Below are 19,434 nucleotides of genomic sequence, written 5' to 3' on the forward strand. Positions count from 1 at the left end.
ATCTCACAGCTAGGAGACAAGCAGGCACGCTGAGCAGTAGTAGTACAACGTAGCAAATGCTGTGACCGAGTGCTGGGGCTCAGAAGATTGTCTTTCAAAGTTTGCAGGCTTGGTCATGAGCCTGTCACTACTGGAAGGACAGGTAGCTTAGTGGGCAGAAGTTAGATAATTGGAAACATGTTCTTGAAGAGGGTGTTTGTTGCTCTCTCTCTCTCTCTCTCTCTCTCTCTCTCTCTCTCTCTCTCTCTCTCTCTCTCTCTGTCTCTTTCTCTCTCTCCCACTCCTCTCTCTCTCTCCTTCTCTCTCCTTCTCCCTCTCCCTTTCTTTCCTCCCTCCCTTCCTCTTCTTCCACCCCCACCCCCTCCTTCTCCTCCCTCTCCCTTTCTCTCTGTGTCCCCTCCCCTCCCCCTGCTTTCCGGCCCCAAGAGATGGAGAATTTCCTCTGCCTTGCACTCCTTCCATGAAATGCTACCTCACCACAGGTTCAAAAACAATGAGATACATTAAGCATGTACTTAAATCTCTGAAAACATTATCCAAACTGTTTTTTCTCTGTAAATTAAGAAAAAAACTCAAGTATTTTGATATAGACATGGAAAGTTGACTAGCACATATATTATGTGTGTTGAAGATACAGAAGCACAATGGTGGATCTTCCAAAGTCAGACTGCATATGAAAAGGGTTAGAAAATAAGGAATGGGATGGAGCTATAGCTGCCAGAGCAACAGAACTGTATGTGTAAATTCTCAGAGATAATAGAGATGGAAAGACGCTCCACCGGGCTGAAGTTGAGCATTTTGATGTGAGAGAAAGATCAACTGAGATTATACAGAATAAAGTAAGAATGGGAAAACAAGAACTTGGACTTCATCTATAAAATCTGAATGTTATATGGGAGAGTGGGCAAGAATTTTGAACAGGGGAGTAAGCATCTCAGATTCTGGTTTTACTATGTTGGAAACAGGAGAACTGGTGGAGAAGAATCAGAAGACTGGACTCAGAATGGAAATGCTGTCATCTTAAGTGCCCAACTGTTAGGGGAGGTGGCTTGTTCATTCCTGGCTGCCCTGACCTGAAATAATCACATAGAAATCTGTATTAATTGCAATACTATTTAGCCAATAGCTTAATCATATTTCTAGCTAGCTATTACATCTTAAATCAACCCATTTCTATTATTTTATGTTTTATCACAAGGCTCATTGCCTACTGAGCTGGCGGCTCATGTCTTTCTCCTTTGGTAGCTACATGGCATCTCATTGACTCCTCCTACTCTCTCCTCTATCTTCTTGGACTTCTACCTTGCCCTGCTCTGCACTGAAATAGGCCAAAGCAGCTTCTTTATTAACCAATAGTATTTACAGCATACAGAGAGGAATCCCAAATCACCCAACCAAGACTCCCATGGTGGAATGGAGCAGAGAGAAGTCAAAAGAATTCTAATTGTATGTGTGAAAGAGAGTTGCTGTGGGTGACTTCCAGCTTTCCCTGTGGCTGTGTGAGTGAATGATTACACTGTCACAGTGGAGAAACTGCAGATGGAACAGCTCTAGAAAGGTAGAAATCCTGGCATGTTTCTCCAACTGATGTGCAATTAGATGTCCAGATGGGCACGAACAGTATTTAACACAAGGGGCCACAGCGGGCAAGAGCTCAGGGGAGAGTTAGGAGTCAAAGTTAGGAGGTCTGGGTTGAGATCAGTGACTGGGGTGGGTTTAGTCGGTCAATAATGTGAGCAAACAAGCTGAGTAGAGGGCTAGCTGAGGAGAGGAAGTAGCTGAGGAGAGGGCTAGCTGAGGAGAGGAAGTAGCTGAGGAGAGGAAGTAGCTGAGGAGAGGAAGTAGCTGAGGAGAGGGCTAGCTGAGGAGAGGAAGTAGCTGAGGAGAGGAAGTAGCTGAGGAGAGGAAGTAGCTGAGGAGAGGAAGTAGCTGAGGAGAGGGCTAGCTGAGGAGAGGAAGTAGCTGAGGAGAGGAAGTAGCTGAGGAGAGGGCTAGCTGAGGAGAGGGCTAGCTGAGGAGAGGGCTAGCTGAGGAGAGGAAGTAGCTGAGGAGAGGAAGCAGCTGAGGAGAGGAAGTAGCTGAGGAGAGGGCTAGCTGAGGAGAGGAAGTAGCTGAGGAGAGGGCTAGCAACAACTCTCACTCAGAAGTGTGAGAGGCTGAATGTCACGAGGAACCAATGGGCAGCTAGTACATTGCCTCCAAAGCTAATGAACTTGTCCAGAAGAGATCCATAGTATCCTTGCCACACACAAAAGTCAAATAAACCAAAATCAGTGTCACGGGATAGGATACCATGCAGCTCACTGAAAACCTACAGTGAAGGCCCTTGACTGAGGAACAGGTGATGGTACACATAATTGAACAAATGTGTGTGACATTGTTATATCGTCACAAGAGACAGAGCCTGAGGATGCTGGTTCCTTGGCGTTAATATTGGGGGAAAAAATCATAGACAAAAATGTCACCCTTGTTAAAGAACAGCAAGGGTTTCACAACTCATCTACACTGGATGCCTTGTTAAAATGAGTTACAGTCTATGCATCATTCATGGAGCTCAGGTGCGTCACTGCGTGGCTCACAAGACTCGGCAACTGATTACAATGACCATGTAGAACCATTTTAAAGGAGTGTGCCTATGGTTTTGTTTTCTCATAGCATATTCACCACACAACACTTTCAATATCCTAGAAAAGATAGCTGTGTGTTCACTGTGCAAATAAATATAACTGAGCCATGATAATTTATAGTTGTATTTAGCCCTGACGTTCAGTAAGTCCTTTCTCATATCTCATTTCAATCTCTTCTACTAAATTTTTGGATTATTCTGGCTCACTCTGACCTTGGCAGATAACAGGTTGTTACCAGCTTCCATATATCAACCCTTGCCGTACTGGGAGATAAATAATAAATTTCCTTTCTGCTTAGAATTTGGAACTCTTCGGTATAAATAACTACCAAAACCTTAAATAATTGATCTTACAAACTGCCAAGAGGATTAACTAGTTAACAGATACAGACTGGAAGCTGAATAGGAAAGCCAGCAAGCAAATTTAGAGAAAAAAATGTATATGCATGTATGTGTATGTGTGTGTATGTGTGTGTGTGTGTTCTTGGGATGGGGGAGGAGTGAATATATATGTGTGTGCATGTATGTGTGAAAAGTCAGAGAAAACATCACTTATCATTACCGGGCATGCTGCCTACATCCTTTGAGGCAGTCTTTCATTGTCCTGGAACATCCAGTTAGGTTAGGCTAGCCAGCCAGCCAGCAAGCCCAAGGCTCTCCTTTCTCTTTCCCAGTAACAGGATTACAGGCGCGTGTTATCATGCTCAGCATTTTCATGTGGGCTCTGAGGACCAAACTCAGATTCTCATGCTTTTGAGGTAAGACCTTTACAACTGAGCTTTTTTCCCTACTCCCAAGAGAGAGCTTTTAATTCGAAACTGAGCCATGCAATGCATCATTGGGTTATGTTTTACATATTTTCTTTGTGAGTTTGTACATGAATTTCTTCTCTCGTAGAACTCTTTCAAGTTCTCCCTTGACCTGCTGAGAGGCTTGAGTTTGATGACTACACTAACCTGTTAGCCCCCTCTAAACTCCTTGTGCTTTTCCACTTTTCCTTCTCGTGTCCTGAAATGGAAGTACAACTGCACGGAACATACACAGAGACGTGAGGTGGAAGTACAACTGCACGGAACATACACAGAGACGTGAGGTCGTCAGAAGTACAACTGCACGGAGCATACACAGAGACGTGAGGTCGTGAGAAGTACAACTGCACGGAACATACACAGAGACGTGAGGTCATCAGAAGTACAACTGCACAGAACATACACAGAGACGTGAGGTCGTCAGAAGTACAACTGCACAGAACATACACAGAGACGTGAGGTCGTCAGAAGTACAACTGCACAGAACATACACAGAGACGTGAGGTCGTCAGAAGTACAACTGCACAGAACATACACAGAGACGTGAGGTCGTCAGAAGTACAACTGCACAGAACATACACAGAGACGTGAGGTCGTGAGAAGTACAGCTGCACAGAACATACACAGAGACGTGAGGTCGTGAGAAGTACAACTGCACAGAACATACACAGAGACGTGAGGTCGTCAGAAGTACAACTGCACGGAACATACACAGAGACGTGAGGTGGAAGTACAACTGCACGGAACATACACAGAGACGTGAGGTCGTGAGAAGTACAACTGCACGAAACATACACAGAGACGTGAGGTCGTGAGAACCTCCCGAGGCTTGCCGGTAGAGACGAGCGTTGGTTTTAGCTGTTCCTGTTAGGGTCTCTGGCTTTGTGGATTAGCTTCAATCATAAACAGCAAAAGCAACAATTCGAGGCAACTATCTGGTAAACCTATTTTCCATCATTGACCTGATTTATAGGAAAGAAATGGATGCTGATGCTCACCTCCAAACTGGCTCAGGAATTTACCATCTAAAACTATATTGAGAAAGGCTCCAGATCCCTTGGATCATGTATATTGCATACTCAGAAGCATTTTTTTTTTGCGTTGAGCATATAAATAGCTACCTGCAGATGAACTATGATTACAAAGCTTGCCAGAAACACATTTACTTACAAGTCACACATGTCACTTAACACTGTGTGATAGTGTTCATGTATTTTCCCCACTTTTAAGAAGGAAGACTAAAATTTTTTTCCTTTTTGCTATATAGGAAAAACTGAGGTGGATGGATATTAACTTAGTAACATATTGAGGTCTCCTAGCTCCTGCCACTGAGAAAGAAATGTGTTGCTGTCAGAAGTAGACTTTAATCTGTTTCTCTATAACTGTGAACAGTTCGGTTAAGTGTTTTGAGACTTGTGTCCCTAGCTATATACCTCTTTGTTTTCTTTAGGGATAGAATGTTAATCATTGATAATAGTTCTACTTCCTCTCATTTGGAGTTGCCAGAAAAATCATTCACAGTTATTGTGGAGCAGATTGAAAATAAATTGGGAAAAATGGTAAGTTGCAAGGCGTAGATAGAGCCAGGTGTGTTAGAATACGTATTGACAACTTGTCGGTGGGCCAGATAATGTGATGGTTCAGTGCCTGTTCTAGGTTACTGGATTCAGGCATAGCCAAGAGGGAGATAAAACATTTCCAGAAGTGTTTCTCAGGGTTTTTTAAAAAGGGATTTGCATTGAATTAGGAGGTGTAGTTAGGAAGACCCATGCTGTAGTAGGTGGATTGACATCATTCAGTGGGTACAGGACCCAGTTAGAAGAAAAGGCAAAGGGAGAGCATTTCCCCATCCTGTCTCCTTGAGCTGGGTCATCTGTCTTCTACTTTCAGACTTCAGAACTCCTTTATCTTCAGACTTCAGACTCCAAGATTTATAGCAGCAGCTTTCATCTTCCTGTCACTTGTGGCCGTCATAGCACAGGACTCTTTGGCTTCCATAAACACTAGTTTTGTGATAAATCCATGTGCGCGCATCTCCTATTGGTTCTTTGTCTCTGAAAACCCTAACACAGCAAAGTTTCTGTTTTAAACTTCTGTCCTAGGGTGAATTCATGATCCCCTAATTCTGGCAATGTCAGTGAGGCGTTAATTGTTCCTGGTGATTCACTTCAATCTGTCAGATCCTCTTCCCACCCAATCCCTGCCTCCAGGGAAGAATTCTCAAGAGGCCTGAAGAAAGAGGAACAAAGGAATCAGCTTTTGTTTAACAATTTACCTAATAGGATAGTTTTTGATGAACAACAAGCCAGGGGTCAAGAGTGGCCTAGGGGTGTGCGGCCTCCTTGAAGGAAAAATGGTCCAATAACTCATCTTTCATCCACCTTTTGCCTTTTATACCCAGAATTCACTCCTTGGTCGCTGTGACTACACACCTGTTTCACGATACCTGCTATCCCAGCTGCCGTTTATGTCTTGATACTTTCCACTGTGTACCAATCAGCAGGAGAGTTCTTAACTATGGCCTCAGCACAGACTCCCCAGAGACTCCCATCTGTTTGCAGTGGGCTTGGGCCCAGGCATCCATAGATTTCTTCGAGTGTTTCAAGTGACTCTTGTGTTCATGTAGAGTTGAGCTCAATTGCTTTATAGAAGGCTCGGATTAATTCTTTATCCTGTAGAATCATCAAATGAGAAACTGCCATGAACAGAAAAAGTAGGATACGAAAGTTACATCTTCTGTCCTTCCTCACCAAAGTAAATCAAGGGTCTCCTAGATATCTAGGGTTTTCTTTTGCATCATGGTGTAAGATACTGTAATTTCCCAAAGTAATACAAAATATGAGTATTTTTATGGTTCTTGTAGTGATGGAACAGTATGGATAGTCACCAAATCTGGGAAATCTGTGCTTCTTGGAGACCGGAGTGAGCACGTGGGAAAAGCTGAGGGGTAGCAAAATTTTGTTTCTGTGCAGCAGTGCCTATGTGCTCATCCCAGGAGGGCCAAGATTCTAGAAATAAGACAGCTGAACCTGAACCCAAGACTTTGTGGAGGGGGTCATGTATCCGTAGATAAGAAGTATAATGAAGTCATGGTCATCTGCTTTTGCAGGTACCATTCAAGCCTGAACTGTGGGTATCTTGGCTACAACCTTTAGAGTCTTTGCTCTTAATCTGTACACTTCGTAAATCTCCTGGGTTTGTTCTACAACTGTAGGTAGTATAAATTACCCTCAAACAAGGTTTGAGGTTGTAATTATTATAAGTAAGAGTTCAGTCGGACCATAGCTCTATTTAAAGAGGGGAATCAATATGGGATCGCTTTCATCCTTCTTTCCCTTCCGCACCAGGATTTGGGGGAAATTCCACTCTTTTACAAAACTAGCAAAGCATTATACTTAATAAAATTGAGTAGCCCTGTATTCTATGCTTTTAGTTTTATTGATTCTTTTATTAGATTTGGATTTGGCCAAGAATTTTAAGGACTTTTACAGCAGGGCAGGTATATATTGTGAACTTATACTTTCATATACATATATATGTGTATGCATATGTATAAATGTCTTTTGTATATAAGTATATACGTGCATATATATAAATTTTTATTCTTCTTCTCATAGATTACATCCTAACCTCAGTTTCCCCTCCCTACACATCTCCCAGATCCTCCCACCTCCCCTCCCATCTCTCCCAAATCTCCTGTTTCCCTTCACAAAAGAGCAGACCTCCCAAGGATATCAACCAAATACATTATGAGCCCATTCTTAAGACAAATTCCAGAAACTTTATGCCATGGCTAAGTATATACGTGCATATATATAAATTTTTATTCTTCTTCTCATAGATTACATCCTAACCTCAGTTTCCCCTCCCTACACATCTCCCAGATCCTCCCACCTCCCCTCCCATCTCTCCCAAATCTCCTGTTTCCCTTCACAAAAGAGCAGACCTCCCAAGGATATCAACCAAATACATTATGAGCCCATTCTTAAGACAAATTGCAGAAACTTTATGCCATGGCTTGTGATCAGCAGTGAAACTGTGAGTGGTGAAGAAAAGAGAATCTCCATAGAGTTGAAAGTTGTGTTTTCATTTGATAAGTGTTTAGAAAGCTGGATTGTTTTTTTTTTAATTAATTAATTTATTTCTTAAAGATTTCTGCCTCTTCCCTGCTACCGCCTCCAATTTCCCTCCCCATCCCCCAATCAAGTCTTCCTCCCTCGTCAGCCCAAAGAGCAATCAGGGTTCCCTGCCCTGTGGGAGGTCCAAGGACCACCCACCTCCATCCAGGTCTAGTAAGGTGAGCATCCAAACTACCTAGGCTCCCACAAAGCCATTACGTGCAATAGGATCAAAAACCCATTGCCATTGTTCATGACTTCTCAGTAGTCCTCATTGTCTGCTATGTTCAGCAAGTCCGGTTTTGTCCCATGCTTTTTCAGACCCCGGCCAGCTGGCCTTGATGAGTTTCCAATGCTGGATTGTTTGTATGTTATTCAAGAAAGCAAAACTGTGCCCACTCAACAACACCTCTCTGACTCCATCACTGCCCCACCCCTACTCCACAGTAATGGAAGAAACTGAAAAAATTAGCATCACTGAGTGTGTGGAAAGTACCAATTACACAAGAACTTGAAACACACTCTTGACAAAGAAGCCTTGGTACGGTGAGAGGAATTTGAACTTTGAAGTTATAAAGAACTGAATTTAAATAGTCATTTAGTAGCTTTGAAACATTTTTTCTTATTCAGTGGATCAAGCTGAGCACAGCATGTAATAGGCAATCAATGGATACTCAATAAAAAATAATGAAGGAATAAAAGCAATAGCCATCCAATTCTAGACAGTCATTTAACATACCTGAGCTCAGCTCTAAGTGTCTTTCCCTATAGAATGGGTCTCAAGGTAACTATTTTGAAGAGAGTTTTTAGGATTTGAAAAATGAAAAATGTTGGAAATAATGCTTGGAAGGGACTCATTACATTCGAGCTTCTTGCTGGTCCGTCCCTCTGGACTTGCTTTTGGCTCCCCGTGTGTGATCTAAGGAGACTGCTGATGTGCAGGCTTCATGCCAGGAAGTTCTCGCATGGCCCTCAACTCTGAACTTCAGCCTAGAACCTAGAAATCAAACACTGAGCCCTGCTTTTGGTTTAAGGAGAAATCCTATCAGGAGAGATGGGCTTTTACTCATTTAGGTGGGTCTTTGGTTTCTTCATGACATGTGTTTTGTAATTCTGAATGGAATTTAATAGTAGTTCCTGCTTTGGGGTATTTTTTTTTTTTTTTTGGATTTCTTAATCTACAGCTTTTTACCCAGATTTGACCCACCATTCTGATCTACTATTTCTCATAACCATTATTTTTATTCATGTTTCCCACAGGCCAGGTATTTGGCATATGAGAAACCAAGATGGTGATGAACAGGCTGTAATCCCCTCTGAGCATAAAGTATCTGGAAAGGGCAGATTTAAAAACAAAATCTACCATGCAGCATCGAGGTGTAAGTTCTTAAGAGAAACATGCACTCACGGTGGCTCCGCCTGGGGCAGAGGAGGTATAGGAGAGCAGTAGATCCAGTGTCCCTGTGCTCCTGTCTCTGACTTACTTCAGTGCCTCTGTATCCCAAATGAGTCACCATCTCTTCAAACTACTGCCACCCAAAGCCTGTTTTGGCCAATGTGTGTGGTATTTATCCTCTTAGAATGTCAGTTCTCCAAGAGTGGGCACCGTGCTGTCACGTTTGCTGCCAAGTCTCTGACCACAAAACAGAGTCTGATACCTTACAACTGGTATAAATATTTCTGGAAGGCATACATGCCTTATATCTGAATATAACTGGAAGAAGTGGGTGATTTTTAAAGACACTTATACTGGACAAGGTAATTCACAGGATTTCGTGTATCATTAAATAATGAAAACAAGTCCTTCCTGCCACCAACCTGTTTTCAAAGTTTTAGCCATCTGAACGTCAGCCCACAAATTTCATTGCCATCTGCTAGTCATCAGGTATCCTTTTGGAAAAGGCCAGTGATCCACAGCTCATAGATTTTGTATGGAAAGCTCTGAATGCTTTGTCCTTGCTTTCAAATTTTAAATCTGGCTATAGATTAGTGAAATTATGCACAGAGAATTCACAATGCCCCACAATTGGAGATTATGATTTCATTGACCTGTTTGTTTGTTTGTTTTGGTGGGCTTTTTTTTTTTTTTTTTTTTTTGGAACAGAGTTTTTCTGTAGTTTTGGAGCCTGTCCTGGAACTCTGGTCTTGAACTCACAGAGATCCGCTTGCCTCTTTTTTCCAAGTGCTAGGATTAAAGGTGTGCACTACCACTACCTGGCTCATTAGTCTTTTTTTATCAAATAGCAGAGTATCAGAATAGTATCAGAAAGTACCTTGAAGCACCATAAACAGAAAGAATCTCAGTAACTGCATTATTTCCTAGAAATAAAAGTAGATGCACAGCAGCCCATTCCCCATAGCATATGTACTGCTAGAAGATCTCTTAGAAGGTGGGTGTTATGAAGAAACCATATGACCAAGAAAAAACACTGTGTGTCCTTCAGCGTGGAGCCAATGATAACACTTAAGGAAACCAACTGAATAAGTAGCTCTAATAACATACAAGGGCATCTGTCATTACATTACAGTTTTATCAGTGTCCCTGGATAGTGACACAGTACAGAGCTGGATACTTTTCTGCCTACAAAGTCACTGATCACAGTGCTTAGCATGAAACAAAGTGTGGACATGCATTTATGATATGAACCCATGAAGTTAAGGTGGCCTCTCCACACCTCTTTAAAAGACTAATGTCAGGAAATGTTAGATCCAGAGGCCAAAATTTTTCTGTCATGGCTTTATGCCATTGGCCTTCACTACCTCTGAAGTTAAACAGTCTATGTTGTGACTTGCTATGATATAATAGATTTATCCTATTTGTTTTTCCCTGTGGATAGTGTGTCTAAAGCAAGAAAACCAAAAAAGAAGTCAAAGTAGTATGTTTGGGTAATAGATGTGGTTATTAATCTCTTGCGTTTTGACTGAGAGATAAAGAACTATTCCAGTTTTCAATGTTGATTGCAGGATAAACTGTGAGACTAACAGATACCTCCATGCGACCTGGTGAAGGAGAAGAGTCACAATAAGAAAAAAGTAAAGAGAATACCAACAAACACACCAACCTAGATGAGAAAAGGCTCCCAAGGTCTCAACCTTACACAAAGAACTACAAGAAACTGGTTAAAGCTGGGAGCAGGAGCGGTGATCCTCCCCAAAGAAGAGCACACCAATGGCTGTTCAGTGGCATTCAGCCCTGAAAACATACATAATGTTACCTGTAACATTATATGGACTCAACGGATTATTACCAAGAAGGAGACTTCATAGAAAGAAAAGCACTCCTTGAACGAGTTTTTGAAGCACTACTTTAGAATTGGAGAAGAGAATATTGAGAAGCTTATCAAAGAGACTAGAAGGAGCAGCCCTTGGATAGAAGGAAGAAATAATGGGTGTTGTCTAAGCCATATGAGCAAAGTATTAAAGAGAGAAACTGCATCAATGTTGTCTGCTGTCATCCGAAATTTGCATTTTTATTGTAGTTTGCAGCAGTCCAGGAGTAGTAAGGAGTCAGAGATGGGTAGTCATCCCCAACTTCGAACAGATTCTAAAACATTAAATCAGTACCAAAGGGGTACTAAAACCAAAACCAAAACAGACAGAGCAATGGCAAGCTCTCCAATGCTGCCACTGGGAGTATTGTAAATGCTGTCTCTTAGCCTTGGAGAGTGGAACACTGAACTGGTTATCCCTCTCCAATCTACAATGTCTGCTTCAGAACTTGTAAAGAGGTCTTAAGAAAAACTGAAAGTTTCACCAGTCTACTATGGGAGAAAACAGTATCTTAAAACTTTTAAGAGGGATCTTTGTTAAGCAAAATTATGCATAAAATATGGCATAAACATGGCCAGTTATTCCAGAGCACACAGTTTTCTTATTGACTTTACAATGTTTGTGCTTTTCTGTGTAGTGCCAGGTACCTGTTAGGCACTGTGAATTCGCAGGCATACGAGTGGTTCTTTGCCAAAGATATTAGAATGAAATGAGGCAAATAGAACACAGAAGAACCTGCCCGTTAGTCCCTGTAGGACAACCCATGGATGGTCTAGTTCCAAAACCGCTACTTAGTTCTCATTGAAGAGATAATATTGGTAAAGCTCTGCATGGTTTCACACATGTCTGTGCATGAACTTAACTGGTAGCAGTAACATCATCAGTCTGTAAAACAAAGCTCGATGTTGAAGAAAACTGGGTAGGGCACACCTTCCCTTCCAAGGCAACCAATGTCATGAATTTGTCTTTGCGGTGTTAGCTGCCCTTAGATGTGAATCATGAGATCTGCTGGCCCATGCTCCATCTCACATGTCACTGCTCACAAGCCTCTCAGTCCTAGTGATGCACACATCTAACTATAGGGCTGTCAACAGCCATCTGATGAGCTACCTGAAAGAGGGCTGCCAGCCATTTTGTTTCATCCCAGAACATTCTTTCACAGTGACCCAGAGGGAAAGGTAACCTAAGTGCCTGCCATCAGCCCCTAGATGGCAAATGTGACAATCTATTGTCTCCACCCTTGAGCTTCAAACTGGGAGGCAAGAGAGAAGCTGTGGAGATAGTACAACTAAGCCCCATCACTTTCAAGTTCTGAGAGTTTGGAGAGGTGATTACCTTGTCATAGAAGACCGGTGATGATGTGAGCTCTAGAGATTGTCCTTGTGCTGGGACAGTCACTCAACACTACCACCAGCTGAGCGTGACGAGAATAGCTGGTGCATGTGAGCTTCATAGCGTGAAGGGATGCTGACATATAATACACCCTGGACGCTCATCATGTTTACCTTTAATGAAGGTTTGAGGCTGATGGTCACTGTTTCCAGAGCTGTAATCATTGGACATAGGGACTTTTTTTATTGGCTTCGAGCTCTCTGGCACATGTACTCTGATTTTATTGACCGTTGTTTGACTGTATTAAAGGACTGAAATCTTTCTATTTTTATCAGTTCCATCATTGCAATACTTAGAGATAGATAAGCATGAACTCAGATGTATTGCTAAGGTCAGTCTCTGGTGGCCAAGATCCAGTTTGGCATCACACTAGGGTGACTCTTTTAAAGTTTGAGTCTGCCATTTACAAAATGTAGCACTAGGCAACTCATTTTACCTCTCTGTTATTGACCTGTTTATCAAATGCAAAACATACAAACAAATGACGGAACTATAATCTCATAGTGCATAGTCTCTATTATAAACTATATAATTGATAACATTGACTTTTGGGTACCCTTTTGTCATTTTCTCTTTGCTACTTAGGATTAAACTGAGAGTTACCAATGTGCTACATGTTTCTCTTTTAGAAAATACTTCTATTCATTCTGTGAGAATACAATGTATTTTTAACATCTTCAGTACTCCCCTTCCCCCAGATTCACCCACTTTGTATCCTTTTTTAAAAAAAAAAAAAAAACACTGAGTCGAATTTGTGTTTGCTCTTATACTCCTGAGTGTAGGGTTATCTACTGGACTATGGTTAACTGACTATGGGCCACACCCTTCTAGAAAACTGACTCCCATACTCTAGAAGTCACCCACCAACTGTCCATAACTCCTCAGTTAGGGATAGGGGCTCATGAACCCCTTCTTATTCCATGCTGGGATGTTGAGTGGGTTGATTTTGCGTGGTTCTTGTTCAGGCAGCTACAGCTTCTGTGAGTTCATGAGTATTGAAATCATATCAGGTCATGAAGAGTCTGTCTTTCTCTGGCTCTCCCAAAGCACTAGGTCTTACAATTTTTATGCCCCCTCTTCTACAATAGTCCCTGGACTATGGTGGTGGTGACAAAAATGTCACCACACGGTGAAGACATAAGTCACATAGCACATTCTTAGGAGTAAAGCTGAAAGCTTGGTGGTGGTTGAGAAATTCAAAGGAAAATGATAACAGGCCCCACTCTGTGTTCAACCCTTGTCTTTAGGAGAGAGGCAAGAGGATATAGAGATGGGAAGTTCCTGGAAGAAAGGCAGAATAGCCAGAATGGAGAGAAATATGAGAATGGATAGCATTTGACAATAATATCTTAAAAACTCTCTGGGCTTGATTTGTCTGGAAGATGAGGCAGTTGGAATGAGGGAGAGGTGAAGCTAGAGCTCACATGTGGGGAACTAAAAGAACCAGAGTTGGACTTGTTTGATAGAAGACAGGGACCATTCTCATGGTCCTAAAGATTCTGTGTCCTGGGGACATGTGAGTCACAGCTCTCACACGGACAGTGTGTGGGTGATAAAGCTCTTATTGTCTTACTCCACCATTGCTGATGACCCCAAAAGCACTTGCTCCTCTCTTTTTTGTTTTTCTTTCTTGGAAATAATAGGTGTGATTATTTGTTCCTGCCTGAATGGTATCTGTTTTGATTCCTATCCCTCATTTAAAGAGGAATAATTTATAGTTTTGTTCCAGTGAAATCAAAGTTGAAAATACGTTACTAGGAAATCCTATAAATTTATACTGACACATAACCTGAGTTATTTTTCTGTTAAAAAATTCTCTTTCCTGAGGTAGATGAAATTACTGGCTGGGGGTGTTTTCTAGAAACTTACAGACTTGATCAAGTTGAGCAAGACTTGGAAGGAAGAGAATGAGAAAGTAAACACAAAACAAACCAACGAAGGGAGAGAAGATTGGGTTCTCAGAATGGAATTTTCTAGCTTTGGATTTGATAAGTGGATCGTTCTCAACTGTGGCCAGAAAAGTTTATGATAGTGTCTGTCTAAAGCGCAGGAGAAATAATTAGGTCCCCGTGTCACTTCAGACTCATTATGCACGTAAACTTTAAAGTGACTTGGGATGACAGCTAAAGTGAAGCAGGAAAATCCCGCATGCTGACCTTCCACCCTCAGTTCCATTATTACAGCATTAATGGATCTTGCCTCGTAAAACTTTGTATCTTCAGAGTAGCCTAGCAGAATGCTTTGTCATTGGAAGGGAGTCAATAACTGCATGCTGAACTCATGCAAATAACTTTGCTGGGCTTTCTGATTGTCCTTAAAAGCCAGATAAATGATGGGAGAAGTGACGAGGATGCCGGCAGGTTGCCAAAGATGCTTTAGAGGGTGGCAGTCATGTTCCCCCAAGTGGAAAGGACTTTGCGCATGAGTAGGAGAGCAATGGTCTGAAGTTGGCATCAGGGGTGTGGGAAGAATACAAGCTTCTGGGGTGCTAGAAGCAAGATGTGCAGAAGTGTGCAGTCTCTAAGCAGGGGGATTTCTTTATAAATGATATCCTTGGATGGTATTTGGATGCGAGGAAGAACAACACAACAATGAAAGAGAGACAAGTTAGTGGAGGGAGAGTACAGACTAGTGCAGGAACTGGATAAATTAGGAAAGGCTGGAGACCGGAGAGATTTCTGATCTGTGTTTTATTAGTAAAAGAAGTGGCTCATACCATTGCTCAAAATGGAATTCGGTGCAAAAGTTTGAGCACCGAGCACTTGATGCCTCCAGATAGTCTTTGCAGATAAGAGCTGGTGCGTGGAGTTTCAAAAGCAGGTGCAGGCAGCCGCGCCAGCTGTTGGCTACAGCCAGGTCAGCACTGAGCATATGGCTCTAGACAGAATGGAAAGGAGCGAAGTATGACGGGGGCTGGAAGTCCCACACGCATCTGCAAGTCACCCACACTGCCCGCCTGGGCATGGTTTGGTGTAAGACTGCTTTTTCAGCAACTGGGTGTTTAACCAAATAGTTGTTCAGGTTGGATTTGTTTAATCCATTACTTTCTTGGCATCCTGTGTTATAAGAATGTGTGGCCATGTATGTAGGAGGAAAAATTTCAGAGGATCAAGAACCTAAAACAACCAGAACAAGGTCAAATTACAGGAATTTATATACATTAGAGTGGAAAGGAATGGAAAATGGGGTATTGTAAAGAAGCCCCTGATGACCAAGATTGAAAGAGTAGATTTGCCTAATTGTACTGCTTATGGAAAATCTGCTCTATGACCACTTTCCTACTTTTTTTTCAAATACCTATTTGGGGGTTGTTTGTTTTGTGCCAGTGAAATGTGTGTAGATAGGAGATAGTTAACTGTGTTTTCAGTGCAGGCTGTAATTAGCATTTCTCATGAAAGCATTAGGCACTTGGAAGACCATCTCCTATATTACAGAGCATTTAACTTCTATGACCCCTTCTTCCCAATGCAAGTAACCTCTTAGTCATTTTGACAACTGAGTCCATTCCCCTGCTGCCAGTGTCCTTCAGAAAGATCATACCACTTCTGGCTTATATACAGTCTAGAGGGAAAAACCACCTAGGGGAAATTTTCATTCTCTCTAGAGATTTCACTGAGCCCATATTTAAATAGCAGTGATATTCTGAAGTGTTTTTCTTTCCACTCAGTAAAAATGAAGATCATAAAGTCTGACTTCACTGTTCAGTGTCATAAATTGATGACAGACTCAATTTGATAATAGACAGTAACATTTCAGTGATGCAATATAACTCTCTTCTTTCCGAGTCTCCTCCGCATTCACCTCCAGCTTGTGCCTATTCACCCTGCCCTATAGCCCTTCACCTGTCTCAGGTTACCACCTCTAGACATCTGCTACTAGTGACCGCGTTCGCATTCCTCGGGGGAAGACTTCTTTTTTTAGTTAACTTGCATAGTATGGACTCAGAGTAAAAAAAGTTCACCTTGATCTAATGTGTCTTTCCAACTCTCTAAGAGAAACTAAGACCTAGGAGACTGGAGGGAAAGACAAAGATAAAGGAGCTAACGGCAAAATGGATGCTCTACTCTGTTGGAGGGGGCTCCTTGTTCATCCCAGCCACCCAGAATCGAAATAACAACACAGAAACTGTATTAATTAAATCACTCCTTGGCCCATTATCTCTAGCTGCTTATCAACTAACTCTTACATCTTAATTTAACCCACCTCCATTAATCTGTGCATCACCACAAGGTCAGTGTCTCTGCATGTCTGTCTTCAATGGAGGCTCCATGGCTTCTCTCTGACTCCTCCTCCTTTCTCCCAGCATTCAGTTCAGTCTTTCCTGCATAGCTCTGTTTTACCCTATCAGGCCAAGTCAGTTTCTTTATTCATTAGCCAATAAAAGCAACACATAGACAGAAGGGCCTCCCACACCACTACTTTCTGCTGGCTTCTAGTTTGGCTACAGCTAAAAATCTTTCTGACGTTGGAAATCCAAAGTCAAGAGAAATATATGGGAGAGAGACCATAACTGCCAGATGGAAGAGCAGAGATGAAAATGGGAAAGGAAAATGTTTCAACCAGAGGGAGAGTTCTGCATGAAATGTTATATTATTGTCAATAGAGGTATGCATCCATTGCACAACCATTGGCAAGAACAGTGCCATATTAATCTCTGGAATTTCAGGAGGGTTGCTTTGGTGAATGCTATATATGGGGAAGTCCTGCTGGAGAATCCAGACACATTTTTCTGCTTGGATTTCAAGTCCTCTTTCCTATTTGGATCTCCAGACTTCTGTCAACCTTCTTTTCCTATAAAATTCATTTTCTGTGTAAAATTCACTTTCTGTGGCCTTCGCCATCTTTAATTTCTCTTCTTCAGCATGTGAACTTCATTTATTCACTCCCTATTAACCATACATGCTACCTCTTCGACAACCCGACATGAACTTTCTCTCCACTCATCTTGCCCACTCTGATTGCTTCTGTATTTTCTGTTCCCTTCAACCACATCCTACTGTGCCCTTCACTTTTGAAAAGATGTCTTTGACTTATTTGTAAATTCACTCAGATCTTGAAGTTATATCTTCATATAGATCGTACATGTGAGAAGTGAAGTGCACATACAGAACACATCCATTCCATGATGAGGTTAAGTATCTTTTATCTAATCAACATGCTTGGTACCAGAGGTGTTTTGGATTTCAATTGTTTTTTTGTTTTTTTTTTAACATAGTATCATATCTTGGGTAATAGATTCAAACTTAAACATGCACTTTAACTAATTATATGTAAATGTTACACAGGAATGGGATGATGTATTCTAGGTGGGTAGGAGGCTGCCCCACCCCTCACACTCTGTGTCTCTTCTCCTGGCAGGAGGATGAAGTGGTACTTCAGTGCATAGCAAACATCCACAAGGAGCAGCGGAAGTTCTGCCTGGCAGCTGAGGGACTTGGGAATCGCCTGTGCTTCTTGGAACCCACCTCAGAAGCCAAGGTGAGATCAAGGGCCTGTCCCATACCTTCTTCTGCTGGCTTCCCATGTAATCATCTAGGGTAAGCATTTCTTGGAGAGGGTGACAAAGGAGAAATGTGAGATGATGCACTTGTTTTTCCAAGGGTAAGATCAGATGTAAAATATGCCTCTGTCAGCCCAGGAAGCACTGACATCAGATCCCAGAGCTGATACAAAATAAGAGAGGGGAGGTGCGTTTATCTGTCAGAGTTCTCTAGAATACCAGAGAAACCTGGAGCTGCCAGTGCTGCCTGGGTTGGGGATCTCTTGGTACTTCTAGGTTGCTGTCTTGGACATTGTTAATTCTTAGAAATCTGGGTCCCTGTTCAGTACTCTGAGCTGTCATTTTGTAGCTACAAGGACTCTTGGCTGTTTAAGCCTGTGGTTTACAGTTAGCACCGTTTTGATTGCATTGAGATTGTTGCAGCTGCCTGCTGTGACCCAACAGTAGTGAGGGCCATTTGCTCTGATACCTTGCCTGCATGGAGACATGTAATCTCATGTCTATTGAGCTGAGTTTTTTCCGCAACATGTCCCAGCCATGCCTGTGTGCTCAGGATTTTTAAAGCACGTTTCAGTCTTGTCAAAACCTGTATGGTCAGAGTTCTCCAGAACAATAAAGCAAGAAGCTCAGATAGATGGGTGAGGAGTTAGAGATTGGCTTAGAGAAATCGTTCACAGACCATGGGACCCTGGGGTCTGGTGAGCCTCCAGGCTGGAACAGCAGAGGCTCTTCTCTGGGAAGCCTCAGGGGCCGTGAGTGAGACATAGCCAATGACCTTTACTTAAAGTTAACTGACTACAGATGTTCATTCCAGCTAGAAAATGACCACGCTACTTGATTAGATGGGTCAGGGAGTAAAGGTTCCTGCCACTAGACCTGACAACCCGAGTTCAATTCCCAGGACTCACATGATGGGAAGGACAGAACCAATTCCTGCAAACCGTCCTCTGGTGGCATTCATGAGTCCCTTGCCTCAACACAGAAAAATAAAAGCAAAAATATTTTTGATTAAATGACTGTTCTGTGAGTTAGCTAAGTTAACATGCAACCAGATGTTATATCTCCTAAAATCAGTTTTTCTCACAGGATCTATTTTTAATTTAAAAAAATGGTTTGCCCACCTACCAGCTTGCCCCTTTTCACATGGACATACGCAACACAGGCACACTTGAAATTTGGCCAAATTCTGGAAGACCGGGGACACAGGATTAACGGGTCTGTCTCTCAGAGCTCCTTGTTCACATCAGTGCTCTGCCAGCTCCACATGTCGGTTGCTGTTTTCTGAGGACAGACATTGGCCAGCATCTACAGGGCAGAGACCTATTAAGATAAATGGCAGAAAAAAAAAAGAGGTAAAGGGGATTTTCATCCTTTCAAAGTTCTTCAACTCAATTTCCCTGAGACTTTCTCACATTTGCTTATGTTCTTAGAGTTTTTCTTTTATTCCCACTAGTTGCAAATAATGTGAAGATTATCAGAATAGAAGGCAAGATAATAATTGTCGATCATTAGCTTGTCACGTGATCACAGACCAATCCCTCAACTTTGCAGTTTTATTTTCCTTCTTCCAAACCGGATGCAATGTGGTGTGGTACCAAGAGTGTTGATGAGTGAAGGAGCAATTCTTCCACGGCGGGGCATGTGACAATGGCTCTGCAAACAGGCTGTGATTGGGATACAGAGTTTGAATCCTGTCTCCACCACTTACTAGTCAATCCA

At 42.1% G+C, this 19,434-nt stretch overlaps 1 protein-coding gene across 1 annotated transcript in view; it reads left to right on the top strand.

Moving 5' to 3' along the window:
* Ryr3 (ryanodine receptor 3) overlaps positions 1-19,434 on the top strand; it is a 526,065-nt gene that overhangs the window by 140,729 nt on the left and 365,902 nt on the right. Inside the window, exon 2 of the mRNA XM_057780394.1 lies at positions 17,574-17,693. Within this exon, the coding sequence (XP_057636377.1) occupies positions 17,574-17,693 (120 nt within the window). The remainder of the gene's footprint in view (positions 1-17,573; positions 17,694-19,434) is intronic.

Source organism: Chionomys nivalis, chromosome 9, assembly GCF_950005125.1.
Source record: "Chionomys nivalis chromosome 9, mChiNiv1.1, whole genome shotgun sequence".
NCBI lineage: Eukaryota > Metazoa > Chordata > Mammalia > Rodentia > Cricetidae > Chionomys > Chionomys nivalis.